Raw genomic sequence first — 15,443 nt, 5'->3', positions numbered from 1 at the left:
AATAATATAAGAAACGCAATATGATGCCATGTATAGAAGCAATTTGGATCTCAGCCTTCGATTCGCTAAACAGCGTTTTAAACACATTTGAACTAGTGCGGAAAAAGTCTTAATAGTTCAACGGTTGAACTAAGTAATCAGTTGAACTAATGAGAACGAGCGTGGAAATCATGTGCAAACTGGACTAAGATGATAAATTTTAAAAACAGTTTAAGAACTTTTTACATGGCCATCTATGTAACGGGACATGCATTTCTAGCATTTAGAGACAAGAATATTTTACGGAAACATAAGTGACCAGGGTTGTTAATATCCTGTAGGAGTTATTTCGGAAAACTCTCGCTAGATGGTATTGTAGTGTTTGCATTTAACTGTGGTTCGAGTTCAGTTCAGCAGCAGCAGCGGGGTCTTCTCCATCTGACCTATGTCAAGACGGGGGTACGGGCCTCGAGGCGTGGCCTCCTTGCCCGGGTGTGGCGCGGGGAAGAACACTTCCCCGGTAACGTCCTTTAAGCCGTTATCGGCTAAGGCCTGCCTTCTTGGCTTTGGGCCTCGAGGTCTCGGATGTGTGTTGGATCCAGGGCCCCCGTACTGTGGGCGATGGACTCGCCATCGCGCACGGGGCTATTGTCAGGTCCAGTTATGCTTGCGTCGTCCTCGTCGTCATCATCTTCACCAGCAAGTTGCGCTGGTGCGGGTGACTGCAGAAGCTCACGAGGTAGAGGACGCCCATTGGGTGGTCTGTGTTGTAGCGGTGCTATCCCACGGAGGTGTATGTACGGTCCATGGTCCGCGCGGGCAAACATGCGCCGCGCAAGTGCGTGGACGTACTCCTCCACGGTGGGCGTCTTGGTATCACGATGGATGACGTCATTTCTGACGTACCTCGGAGCTCCTACAATCAGGCGCAGGCACTTGTTCTGTTGAACCTGTAGCCGGCGCTTCTGGTAAGCCGAACAAAGAGCGTACCACGCAGGGGCCGCGTACGTCAGGCGCGAACGGACATAGGCTCCGTAAATTCGAAGTTTGGTCTTCGGTGATAGTCTTGAGGTGAGGACTTGGTACAGCATCGACGTGGCCGCCTTTGCGTGGTTCACGGCGTGGTCCACCGTGGGAACCATGTTTAGGTTACAGTCGATGCGGCACCCCAAGTAGCACACCGAAGTCTGCCACTCTATGCCCTGGCCTCGAAGTTGGAGCTGACGTAGCGGCTTCCGAACTCCGAACAGAATGGCTGCTGTTTTCCCCACGTTGACAGCCATTCTCCATTTGTCCAGCCATTCAGGAAGCAGGTTCAACAGGCGTTGCATGCGATTAGTGGCCACGATTTGGTGATAGGACGACGCAAGATACGCACTGTCGTCAGCGTAGAGTGACAACAGTACGTCTTCCTCCCCCTCGCGCAGATGTCCGGCGAGGGTAGGGATATCGTCTGTATACACCGCGTACAGACATGGTGACAGACAGCTGCCTTGGGGTACTCCGGCGCGTATTGGGCGAGGCTGGGAGTCCACGCCTTCCACTGATACATAGAAAGACCTGCCCTCCAGGTATGATGCTACCAGCCGCACGATCGCGGGTGGCAAGTTAGTAGAGAGAAGTTTCGCCAGGAGTCCGGCGTGCCACACGCGGTCGAAGGCCTTTTCTATATCGAGAAAGACCCCGACGGTGCAGTACCCTCTGTTCTTCTCACTGGCGATGTGGTGTAGTCCTCTTGCCAGCTGGAGCGTCGTGGAATGATTGCTGCGAAAGCCAAACTGCTCATCCCTCGGTTGTAAATGGGGAGTGAGCCTTCGCAGCAATAGACGCTCAAACAGCTTGGCAATGTGCGACAGTAGAGTGATCGGACGGTAGCTTCCTGGCAGGCGGCGGTCCTTCCCTGGTTTGGGGATAGTGATAATCTTTCCCAGCTTCCAGGTCTCAGGAAAGTGTGAGGTACGGAGTACCCCGTTAAAGATTCTCGTCAGTGCTACGAGAGCTCTTCGAGGCAGCTGTTGTAACGCGGCGATCGGGATCCTGTCAGGGCCTGGTGCCTTCTTTTTCGGTAGTCTGAGGACGGCCTTTCTCAGTTCAGATGGGGAGATGTAATCTTCTCCCCGGAGCGGAGGTATCTGGACCGACAGGAAATCTTCCACTTGTTGGTAGATCGCTGTGTGATGTCTGGACGTGGTGTCATCGATGGCCGATGGGTTAGGGGTAAATTGGCCCTCCATATGCTCCGCCATGATCTCTGCTCTGTCAATGGCGGAGTACCTTCGTCTACCTTCACGGTCTAGCAGAGGATAGACGGGTGTGGTAGTTCCAGTAAGAGTCTTACAGAGATGGTACAGGGTGGTATCTGACTCTGACGCCGCGTCGATAATATCCTCCCAGGCGTCATCTTCGCGGGCGCTGAGTGCATGTGCCAACTCCTCTGTAAGACGGTTGAGGTCACGCTTGACCCTCGGACAGCGAGTACGCGCCCAAAGCTTGCGTAGGGCACGTTTTTTCTCAAGCTTGTCTCGGAGCGAGCTCGGCAGTAGATCCCTTCGGCCAGCGTGTGGTTTAGTGGTCGTTGCCGCATCTTTGGCGTTTTGTATGGCTACCATGATTGTGCGAGCAGCCCGGTCAACATCCACTGGGGTCGATATTGGTCCTGCCAGCTCAAACTCCGACAAGAGTTCAGTTCGCTCTCTCCTTGAAACGTTTTCAAATGTGCTACATAGATGGCACTTATTTCACTTTATCGCCCTTAGGTGAGGGTGGATATCCGTTACGTCCTAAAACGGAAAGGTTTCAGATTTTTCCTACGTAGAGCGCTAGTGGGAATTTTAATTCTTCACGCAATTCATCACAGCTTAATATTATAGGTGAACTGTGTCAATAAAACATATTATAAGCAGTTAAGTTACCTTTTTATTTAACTATCAAAATAATTAGGCACCTATCTATGCACCTATTATTCAGAAGATGGCTACCTCAATTTGCAACTCTATCGTTAAAGTCGCGCGGTTGTCATTCGAAGAGCATCCCTATCAATAATTTTCTCTAATTCTGTGAAGTTAAGTTTATCGTGTCGTGTAGCCACAAGCAATTTTGACAATCTTGACTTCTCCATTTTGGACTCCTTTCTTTCAACCCTAATATTGGGATTAAAAATTCAAAATATTTTTATTCAATTAGACTTTTACAAGTTCTTTTGAATCGTCAAAAACATCTACCACTGGATCGGTTCAAATTAAGCTCTTCTCTGTAAATGGCCTAAGAAATTATGATGGCAGACATGAGTTGCCTTTCTGTGTATATTATTTCCAATAACTCAATCGGTGCAAAGCTGTTCATACACTCTTTAATATTCTCCTGTATTTTCACATTTGGAAAGCTTGCAACCTTACAGAGTTTAAGTTTCGCAACCTAAACTCCTAGGAGAGTAGATAAGGCGGCATCTTATCAACCAAACGACATTTTTTCAAAATGGCACACGATGATGATAATCGTTAAATCCTTGCCTTGTTCATAAGAATACTCTGTTAGTGATGTACTATTATTGTTTCCTATATTATGAAGTCAATAGTTTTAGGCCGCGGACATACCTGTAGGTTTTACATAGGGATCTTTGTTTTCAATTAATTATTGAAAACAAAACTAAGGTAACTTAACTTGAGATAATAATGTAAGCACTTAAGTGTGTAAAACTTATAGTTGTATCCGTGGTATTACGAGACTTATTCGCTGCGAAATTTCCATTATCAATAATTTTAGTCAAATTATATTATTATTTGTATTGAAAGTTATGAGCCTTTAAAAATCTGTGTTTCAGTACAACTTTTGAGGCACCTTCGTACGTAAATAAACTATACATAAGAACTTAACAATGTCATGTCATACTCTACTTTATTTTATAATAATTTCAAATGTCTTTAGTTTGTGTAATAAAATGTTTTATTTTGGGATGCATAGGCGTAATCCCAAACGTCAATTTGAATTTTCCCTTTGCTTCAAAATTCATTCACCCAGCCTTTCTCGGGGTGAGGTACGGTTAGAGGAAAAGGGTGACATGCACAGATAACGTCCTTTCATCTGTGGAAACAGCACTATTTTAAGCTCAACCCAGCAACGAGTTGGCGCTTCCAGGAACGGGGCTCTAGGTTTGATTTGAATTTCAAAGAATCAGACCCATATATTATTACTGTAGTCAACTGTAGTTTAGTTTTGTGTGAATTAATTCATACTAAATGGCAAGGTCACAGCCCACATAATTACGAACCCAGACATATTATATAAACACTTTGATACTAAGTTATTTAGTTTCAAAGTTCAACTAAGTTGAATGTGATTCCAACCATAAGACGCTGTTACGCATGAGTGACATAATGTTTTGATGTACTTATATTTCCAGGTTGCGGTTATAAATCCTCGCTAACGCTTTCGAAGTTTATGAAAACACACTAAGTTGAAGGTCCCATAAGTTATGTTGTAGACTGACTACGACGTAAGAGTTTTTCATTAATGTAAAGTTTTTCATTAGTGTGAAGCTTCTAGATAACTTGGACATAAAAAGAAGACTCAAAAGAACCAAGCCGTTCGAACTAGTGTTAAAAAGTGCATAAATGCAGTGATTGTGTAATAGTGTTTGTGCTACTTTATTTTTATCTAGGTCGCAATAACATAGTGGACCGTAAGCATATTAGAATAAACTAAGGACAGTTATTGGACTGAAATTAGATTTAGAAATTATTCATAAGTAGAAGTTTAAGCTAGAATAAAATTACTTATTAGCCCATAGGCTAGATCGTAGTAGGAATAAAGTTACCAATGGAGCTTTATGGTAAGGAAAAAAAAATTAATGTAAAGACCTTACAAATATAGGTCCCATTAAAACTTTACAGCCTATCTATATATTACTTATATTATGTATAACTAACGACCTGCTCCGGCTTCGCACCGGTGCTAGAAAGTAAAATATAGCCTATGTCAATCAGAGAGGATGTAACTTCCTATTGGTTAAAGAATTTTCAAAATCGGTTCAGTAGTTCCAGAGATTACTTCCTACAAACAAACTTACAACTTTACCTTACTTATAATATTAGTGTAGATATCCATCCATCCATCCATCAGCCTGTATGCGTCCACTGCTGGACATAGGCCTTTCCAAGAGCGCGCCACCAAACACGGTCCTCCGCCTTCCTCATCCACCCGCTCCCCGCCACCTTCTTCAGGTCATCGGTCCAACGGGCAGGAGGTCGTCTCACACTGCGCTTACCCGTATGCGGTCTCCACTCCAGAACACGTCTGCCCCTTCGGCCGTCGTCGGTTCTACGACAGATATGGCCTGCCCATTGCCACTTCAGCTTGCTAATCCTTTGAGCTATGTCGGTCGCTTTTGTTCTTCTGCGAATTTCCTCGTTCCGGATTTTATCCCTGAGAGTAATACCCAACATAGCTCGCTCCATAGCGCGCTGAGCGACCTTTAGTTTGTGGACGAGGCCAACTGTCAGTGTCCACGTTTCTGCTCTATACGTCATCACAGGTAGGACGCACTGATTGAATACCTTAGTCTTAAGGTCTTCAATCAGTGCGTATAATATTTATATCTACACTTAGTCTAGTGTAGATATAAATATTATTTATAGAAGAAAGTTCTACTTTTAACAGGGCTCTCTCCGTCACTCGTTTCCACTCGTTTCATACAATCGTAGTTCCAATTTCATTTGAATATTAAGCAACCAAAGTCCATGAAATTTTGCAGACATATTCTAGAAACTAATATCTGTGTCTGTGGTGTTTTAGATTTTTCTAAAAATATGTAGTTTTAAAATTACAGGGGCTCAAAGATTTGTATGTAAATTTTAAAGACCGCGTAACTTTGAAACCGAATATTTTAACAGAAATCTGGAAAACCACAGACATAGATATTAGTTTCTAGAATATGTCTGCAAAATTTCATGGACTTTGGTTGCATAATATTCAAATGAAATTGGAACTACGATTGTATGAAACGAGTGACGGAGAGAGCCCTCTTAATATTGAATGCTCTAACATACAACCAAGTACCTGCCATAAACGCAAGTGCCTTTCAGAAATCCCATAAAACGAATTAAAAGCTTATCGTTCTGTCTCGTAATCTTTATTGCCCTTCCATTAACAGGGCTCTTTCCGTCACTTATTCCATACAATCGTAGTTCCAATTTCATTTGAATATTAAGCAACCAAAGTCTTTGGTTGCTTAATATTCAAATGAAATTGGAACTTCGTTTGTATGGAGCGAGTGACGGAGAGACCCTACATAATTTTTCTGATAATAATGCAGTGCGATAGATAGAGATAAAGATAGATCATAGAGAATATTAGAGAAAATCTACAAGCAAAATTTCTAGTTTCTAGACTTAGCGGTTTGACCTATACCTACCTTAGGCTGGTTACTTTTTTAGGTTTCTGTACCCGAAAGGTTGCCAACGGGACCCTTCGGGTACGGAACCCTAAAAACTATTCCTCAGTCCTATTACTGAGCCTCCGATATCATGAACCCATCAGGAACCGTAAAAACGTAGAGAGTTGAAATTTTCACAGATGGTGTATTTCTATTGCCGCTATAACAAAAAAAAATTTTAAAGGGCCACCGTACGAATTAAAAAAAAAGTTATTCTTTATTCGATGGTACAGAACCCTTCGCGTACGAGTGTGATTCGCACTTGACAGATTTTTAGATATAGGTATAGTTATCACAACGATATATCTAATAGATTTCTCAATATCAAGATACCTACCTAAAATTTTCTTTGCGCACTCTTCGACAATCTTCATCTTTGGAAATCGTTCAAGAGAGTTTTCCCCACCTACCTATTTCTTCGGAACTTTGAAGGAGAACACAAATATTATCTTCGTATGTGGGTAGTCTCCAAAGTTTGCTCAGACAATTGCCTAGTAATGAGTATTCAGGTTTGCTTAAATAAGGCAAAAAATAGTAATTATTACTGACGGAGAAGTTTTAGTAGACATTAAAAAAAAAGATTCCGACGAATTGAGAACCTCCTCTTTTTTTGAAGTCGATTAAAAAAAGAGTAAGTATTTCTAGAAGATTTTTAGAATAGTAAGAGTATTATATTTCGTGAATAAAAAACTCACGCGGTTAACACAATATTACAAAAAGAAAAAAAATAATATTCATTACTATGGGCTGTAAATGAATTATATAAGAGGAAAAGGTGACTGACTGACTGACTCATCTATCATCGCACTTAACTATAACTCAAAATTTAAAAAACCTCGACACGAAAACCTCTATAAGAAAACCGGAAAAAGCTGATAACTTTCAAACGGTTAAACCGATTTCCTACGATTGGAGCTAAGAACACTCTCGATCAAGCCACCTTTCAAACAAAAAAAACTAAATTAAAATTGGTTCATTCGTTTAGGAGCTACGATGCCACAGACAGATACACAGATACACACGTCAAACTTATAACACCCTTCTTTTTGGGTCGGGACATATTATTAGACATCCACTAAGAAAGGATTATTGAAAATTCAGCCCCTAAGGGGGTAAAGAGGGGGTTTCAAATTTGTGTAGTCCACGCGGACGAAGTCGTTGGCATAAGCTAGTAATGTTTTATATAAAAGTGTACCAAAGCCACTCCGTCAAGATGAAATAAAAGTCTATTTGGACTGAAATATGAGTTTCAATTTGTGTGCCTTTTTTCATGAACAAAAAGTTTTAACTCCAATAGTTTTATTTTACTTTGCCTTTAGTTAGTTTATAAAGATGCTCGAATCGTTTACTTAAGAAAAGTTTCCCTAACGCGTTCCCCACCGCTCTTCATACAAACGTAGTTTGTTTAAATCAAACTCAATGGTAGATTTCATTAATAAAGCGTTGACGTGTGAACAGATACTTGGGAATACATGTGTTTAATTTGAACGCTTTTTTAACGGACGTTAAAAAACCTCTCGTGCGAATGAGGCCTAAAACAATCCTTTTTCACATACCTTGAAGACCACAGACACAAACATTAATTTCTGAAACGTGTTTAGAGAATTTTATTGAGCCTGATTGGTTAATATTCGATTAATACGAACCAAACTACATTTGTTTAGAGCGTATTAGGATAAGTTTCTCTTAACTAATTGAAACTTTTCTCGCTATATAATTCATATTAATCACGTGTAAAGGTAATATAACTAACCGAACACCCAGTTTCAGCGAATACAATAATAGAAGTTACACGTGTTTAAAGAACACTCGAATCGTAACCACATACACCATTAGGCTCAAGGAATATTGTGGAAGAGTTGAAGCGACGCGACGCGTATTTCTAAACTTTCACAAACTAAATTAAACTTTGTTTCTAATACGTAATATTGTGATATTATGTCAGAAACAAATTTTAAAAAACCGGTCAGGTGCGAATCAGACTCGCGCACTGAGGGTTTCGTGCACGGAGGGTATTTTTTCCAACATTTTGCACGATAAATCATAAAAATAAATAAAAACCTGATTTAGAATGTACAGGCAAAGCCATTTCATATGATACCCCACTTGGTATAGTTATCTTACTTTGAAAATTGAAACACATTTTAATTTTTTTTTTAATGATGTAACCACAAATTCGCAGTTTTCAGATTTATTCCTGTATCTACTTGTGCTATAATACCTACCTACCCGCCAAATTTCACGGACGGACGGACGGACGGACAGACAGACGGACAGATAAACAGACAGACAGACAACAGAGTGATCCTATAAGGGTTCCGTTTTTCCTTTTGAGGTATGGCACCCTAAAAAATAATGACAGCTATCAATGAGCCCTCGTTTTCGTGCGTCTTTATAATTTGTTTTACGTCACTCATTGTAAGTTTAGTTTATTAGAGAATATATGTAACTTTAGTTTACTTATTTAGGAAAAGACTCGAACGTGGTGCGTCCTTTTAATTCTCTCCCAATGTGCTTTGAGCCATAGCTTTGTATGTGAAGTAAATATTACAAAACCAATGTTTAGCAAATATTTGTTCAATTAAAGCTAAAATAAAACTCAAAAAGCCTTCTTAACATTTTATTTCCAATATTTACAATACAGAGCGAAAAAAACTCTTGTTTCACATTCACAAAAAACATTATACGTAAAAATACGTATCTATTGAGCAAGAGAGACCGTAAATAATTGAAGTAAATCTTCAATACTCGAGAATTTTTCTAAACAGAGCTTTTTAAGTAATGTTTTATCCCTTGATTCTTTGAGGGTAAAATTTTATATTCAACTCTTCGTATTCAGTGCTGATGATCTTAACCCCTCACCTAATGTGAGGTTTTGTTTGAATATACTCCCAGATCCTACCACGTATAATCGACTAAAATGAAAAAAAAAAAAACCAAAAAAATTTAAACTCTGTTTTTAACGACTATTATCAGATACATTTAAATAAAAATAAATACGAAATAATAGTTTATTCACAAGAATGCAAGTAAGATAAATAGTTGGTATTGTAGTTTTGGTATATTATGCATTATATGCATACCAAAGGGACCGGGTCCAAGAACTAACTTTCTAAAGATAGAAGTGGTCTTTCATTCATGATCATTGCTGTAGTGAATATTTCTCAATAAACTGAATTATATATCATTATGGGATACCCGCGGCTTCGCCCGCATGGATTTCGATTTTTTTAAATCCCGTAGGAACTCTTTGATTTTCCGGGGTAAAAAGTAGCCTATGTCCTTCCCCGGGATGTATCCCAAGTCTGTGCCAAATTTCATTAAAATCGGTTCTGCGGTTGGGCCGTGAAAATGTAGTAGACAGACAAACAGACACACTTTCGCATTTATAATATTAAGTATGGATTAAATAAATGACAAATAAACAAACAATCCTTACTTAATTACGGACTCGTATTATTACGAATTTCGATTAGGTATATGTATATTTGAAATCTAAAAGAGCAAAATCACTGAATGGGAGATTTCTAGATGAGAGATTTCAATTTAGCCTGCAAATGTAACCAATTCATTATTGTTTTTGGGCTTTAGTTTGCAATATTCATTTTAGTGATACGCCCATAATCATTTTCCCGCTTACATCAAGTATTTGTCATTAAAGTGAAGCACTTACGTAATCACTAGTTTCAGCTTTACAAATAAACCACTGCACCACACATAAATCTGTATTGCGTAATTTAGGTAAGTATATAATATTAACTAGTGAATGATGCCTGCGACTTCAGGACGCCAGCTATTTCTGTACCAAGTAGGTAGATCATCTACCTACTTGGTAACCAAGTAGGTACTTGGTTGGTTGGCCCGCAACTTCCCCCACATGGATTAAGGTTTTCTAACAATCCCGTGGGAACTCTTCCATTTTACAAAACCAAAAGTAGCCAATAGCTCCCTTGGATACAAGCTACATACTATTGGTTGAATGTATGGGCCATGAAAAGTTAACAGACAAACACATTTTCGTGTATTATATATTACAGTATGCTATAGTATCGATTATAGGTATACATACACCTACAAAGCATCACAGCAAAGCTGGAAATCCACTACGTTTTAAAAAAACCTGTAGCACTCTGGTAACTTCTCAAATATCAAATTATGCTTAGGCTGCTGTAATGTAGCACGAAGTGAGATACAGAATGATATAGGTACAAGTTTGTGAATATAGTGGATACCCAACTATATTCCAAGGGTCTACCAGCAATAAAAGTTACAGAAGTCAGCTCTGCCGAATCACGTCGCTTGCACTGTTTAAATACCCACAGCCAGGAAACTGCAAGTTGTATTGCTGGTGGGCACAGTTTAGAAGACACACGTCTACTGAGTACTGACTCAATAGTGATTGAATTTGAGTGGCAATTGACATAACAGTGTGGCGTTAAACTAGCGTACAGAATGACTATTCTACTATTATAATTGTATGCTTATTAATTGACCACAAATACAATATACATAAAATAACCTAACGATCAGTTTAGCAAAACATAAAAAATACTGATTTTCATTCCCAAGTAGGTACGTTTTGTTTGCTATGCTTACAATAAAATCTGTGTACAGAGAGAATATTCAATTGATATTAGATTCTTAGAGAGAGAGCCAATGAGGGCCAGACCTTCGTTGTTTTATCAGAGAGTATGAAGTTTGGATCATGGTGGCTTAGAGAGATAACAGGAAATAAAGGTGTAAAAAATCTTACGTCAAAGTGTAAAGTCTTTTTTTTATAATTTCTTTGGCATAGTATTAGAAATCACGTCATGCATTATCAGACATTGAATATCGTGGCAACTCTCTGCCAGTCACCCTTAAACTTTTTTAGGGCGTCTGGCAGGGGGTTGCCATGACACTAAATATCTGGCAATACATGCTACAAAATTAGATTTTATACTTTGACGTAAGATTTTTTTACACTTTTATTACCTGTTATCTTCCAAAGCCACCATGATTCAAACTTCATAGTCGCGGATCGACCCTCCATATAATGGAGACAATAGGCAGAGAAACTTTTAGCTTTTATAAAAAACGAAGCTCTGGCCCTCGCTGACTCTTAGTCCATTAGAAAGATTACATTAATCTTTTAAATAGGTATATAGTTCTATTTAAAATAATTTGGTTTACCTACTTACACTTAAGTACGCATTTACGTTCATGGAAAGTATTGTATAAAACATAGTCTATGTAAGTCCGTATTCTAAGTATATTTTCTTTTTCTTATTACACTCACTATATTAAATTATTATGATAATGACTAGCTTTTATATCACACTAACAAGATTCTTCGGCAATAATTGTAGGAGGATTGACCCCTATATTACTTATAGGTTACAATAAATTCATATTCTGTCCATTGGAATACTTGGCCGATGACCTGAGTGACCTGATGGTTGTCAGTCTCACTGACGAGGTGTGGTCTCCACGGCGAAGTATGGATGCATGATGACCACCAGATTCCCTGCGAAAATATTTAAGAGGAGTTAATTTGCAGTACACTTAAATAATTACTTAATTATTTATTTTAAATTTTATATATACATTATGTTTATTTACTTTATTTTATTAGTACACCCCTTCCACTTTCTTTAATTTTTATTATCTCCTCGCCCTAAGGTTGCCTGGAAGAGATCGCTATTTTAGCGATAAGGCCGCCTTTTGTACATAAATCTTTATTGTTATTTATATATTACTGTCTTGTTGGTGTACAATAAAGAATATTTTACTTTTACTTTACTTTTACACTCCTACTAAACGTAGTTTGATCCTCATTTAAATAGGCACTAAGCAATCAAAGTAAATAAAATTTTGTAGATATATTTTATAGAAACAATATGTGTTTATAGTTTGCCAGATTTCCGTTAAAACGTTTTAGTTTTCGTTCACCGAGGTCGCAGAGAGCCGCTGTATTCAGGCGGCGCTAGACCGTGGCGTGTGGAAATCCCTACAAGAGTCCTATGCTCAGCAGTGGACGTCTATCGGTTGTTGTTGATGATGATGATGATTAGTTTCAAAGTTAGGCTGGCCCAAGGATTTACCTACAAATCTTTTTACTGTTACTTTAAAACCAGATCTTTTACGGAAATCTAACATCTAATCTATATCATAACAATTTAACATGGATATTAGTAGTTTCACTGAGTTTGATTGGTTAATATTCAAATGAGAACCAAACTACGTTTGTATGGTGAGTGCTGGGGTGCGCGCTAGGGAAACTTCTGTAAAACCGTAAGAAATAGATTACAGAGCGCGCTAAAATCCGGAAAATGTGATTTCACATCTCAGTGAATTCTATCACGGGATATTTATTTGTATTGACTAGGTAAATATCCCATTTTGTCAAGTAGGTAACAGTACCTGAAATCTTCGACATCATATTGTTTAATATTAAACGAATGTTAAGTATAAGGTTTCAATAATATCGGCACCTTTAACCTGCTTAATGGATAAAACTAACATACCTAAGAAAATACTGATTATTATCTTAACTCGTCCAAATCTAATCTAGACTGCACCATTTGCAAATTCTTGATAAGGTCTAGGGTAGGCCTACCTTCTTACTAAGAAAATATTAGTTAACAGGGCTCTCTCCGTCACTTACTCCATACAATCGTAGTTCCAATTTCATTTGAATATTAAGCAACCAAAGTCCATGAAAGTTTATAAACATATACTAAAAACTAATATCTGTGTCTGCGGTGTTTTAGATTTTTCTAAAAATATGTAGTGTTTAAATTAAAGGGGCTCAAAGATTTGTATGTGAATTTTTAAGACCGCGTAACTTAGAAACCGATTATTTTAACAGAAATCTAGAAAACCACAGGCATAGATATTAGTTTCTAGAATATGTTTGCAAAAGTTCATGGACTTTGGTTGCTTAATATTCAAATGAAATTGGGACTACGTTTGTATGGAGCGAGTGACGGAGAGACCCATCTTAAGTATATTATTATTATAACATCGCAAAACGATCGTCTCTTAATTACTCGGCCTAACTAAAAGGTTATTATTAATTATTTTCTGTCGATTAATTGTGAGAGCGAAATTAATTGGATGACCAAAAACCGCTCAGGGATGGAAACTAATTCTCTAGAAGATGGGGCCTTGACCAATCAATTTCCAATATACCTACAACTGACATTTGAATGAGATATTGTACGTTCTTTCTATATAGTCGTATTTCTTCATTGCTGAGGGGTCTCCCCGTCACTCGCTCCATACAAACGTAGTTCGTCTCTCATTGGAATCATTCCATTGAGTATGAAACCAACTCACTGGAATTTTGTAGAAACGTTCCGAGAACTAATATCTATGCCTGTGGTTTTCCAGATTTCCCTTAAAATATTCGGTTTCAAAGTTACGCGGTCTGTTGTCATCAATGAAATCTGATGTGATCAATATTGTCAACAAACAAGCAGTTCTACACTATAAAAATATTTATTGTAATGTTAACCTACACCGAAAAAGACAATGTCCAGGAATATGTGACAAAAGTTCATTGAGATTTTTCACATAAAGTTTATTGCTTTGTACCTAGCAGCTACTACGGGGCATAATGAAAAATGATTGCATATTATTTCAAATGTATTGGTACGTACGATAATAATTATAAATAAATCCATCCAATACGTGTGAAATCACGTGAATTCGATTTGTTTACGTTATGACAACGGAGCACTAAGTGCATCCAATACTATGGCTATGGCTTTGACTCGCAGAAATGATGATAGCAGCGGTGATTTTAATCGGTTGAGTAGGCACCTACTTAATGATTCAACTGCACGAATGGTCGTTACACTTACTGCATACGATACGATGTGTAAACTAACAATGCACATCCCAACGTGCTAAATGCATTTTCAACCATTACATCTAGTCTGATGAAATAAATTTATGAAATAAACAGCACGCGAGACAACAATTTGTAGTTGCATCAGTGTGTTTTATAGAAAAATCCTTAGGGTGATTACTGATTAGCGTTTTTTCTGCGCTCGTTTTGGGATACGCGCTACATTTCGCACTTCAGTAAATTGAACGCGCATGTACGCGCTCATTCATCATGCGCAGACAAATGATATGCGCGTTGCAGAAGAAATATTGTACCTATGGAGGTACGTACAAAAAAAAAAAAGATACCGATGAATTGAGAACCTCCTCCTTTTTTCGAAGTCGGTTAAAAACGAGCTTATACGTGCAAGAAACGCTAATCTAAAACCGCTCTTATGCAGCGATGCCGAGCAACTATCATATTGTATGTACCACTAGCAGTGAGAACTGAGAACTCCTTCGCACAGTCCTTGTTTACAACATACACGTCTTTCGTTCTTTTTCGTGTGTTTTCTAAGGGAGCAAATTATGAAATTTAGAATTTTTCTGGCTTTATTATTGTTAACGTGGTCGTTATGGAATCAAATAATAAGTAAGTACTTATTATCTTAATACTAATACAAGTCAGAAAATGTTTAGCCATCGTTGGAGCGGCGTTCAAGAGGGTTTGAAGCGAGTTTTCAACTTTAGATTAAAAATACTTAAACCTGTCTGCGTCGCATCCGACTAGTTTTAAAAACTTTTGAGGACTGGACTCCGTACATGCTTTCCAAATGACACTTTTGAAAGTTTTAGTACTCTACTTAATTGCCTTTTATTGCTTCTCAAAGTTAAGAGGGGTCTCTCCGTCACTCTCTTCATACAAACGTAGTTCCAATTTCATTTGAATATTAAGCAACCAAAGTCCATGAAATTTTGCAGACATATTCTAGAAACTAATATCTATGTCTCTGGTTTCTGGTTAGAAAAATCTAAAACACCACAGACACAGATATAATTTCTAGAATATGTCTGCAAAATTTCATGGACTTTGGTTGCTTAATTTTCAAATGAAATTGGAACTACGATTGTATATGAAGCGAGTGACGGAGAGAGCCCTGTTAAATGTAAAAAAATAAACGTTTCATGACTATAATTATTTGCAACTTTGACTTGAATTGGG

The 15,443-nt window shown here is 38.4% G+C and overlaps 1 protein-coding gene across 3 annotated transcripts in view; it reads right to left on the bottom strand.

Annotated features, from left to right (window-relative positions):
- Positions 1-11,582: 11,582 nt before the first annotated feature.
- The window catches only part of LOC123874586 (gonadotropin-releasing hormone receptor), a 71,954-nt gene continuing 68,093 nt past the window's right edge, over positions 11,583-15,443 (bottom strand). For all 3 annotated transcript variants that reach the window (XM_045920067.1, XM_045920066.1, XM_045920068.1), the window contains exon 6: positions 11,583-11,915. In XM_045920067.1, the coding sequence (XP_045776023.1) occupies positions 11,786-11,915 (130 nt within the window). In that variant the 3' untranslated portion in view covers positions 11,583-11,785. The remainder of the gene's footprint in view (positions 11,916-15,443) is intronic.

The sequence above is a fragment of the Maniola jurtina genome, chromosome 18 (assembly GCF_905333055.1).
Source record: "Maniola jurtina chromosome 18, ilManJurt1.1, whole genome shotgun sequence".
NCBI lineage: Eukaryota > Metazoa > Arthropoda > Insecta > Lepidoptera > Nymphalidae > Maniola > Maniola jurtina.
Note: the sequence above shows the minus strand (reverse complement) of the source record. Positions and strands in the feature narration are given on the sequence as shown.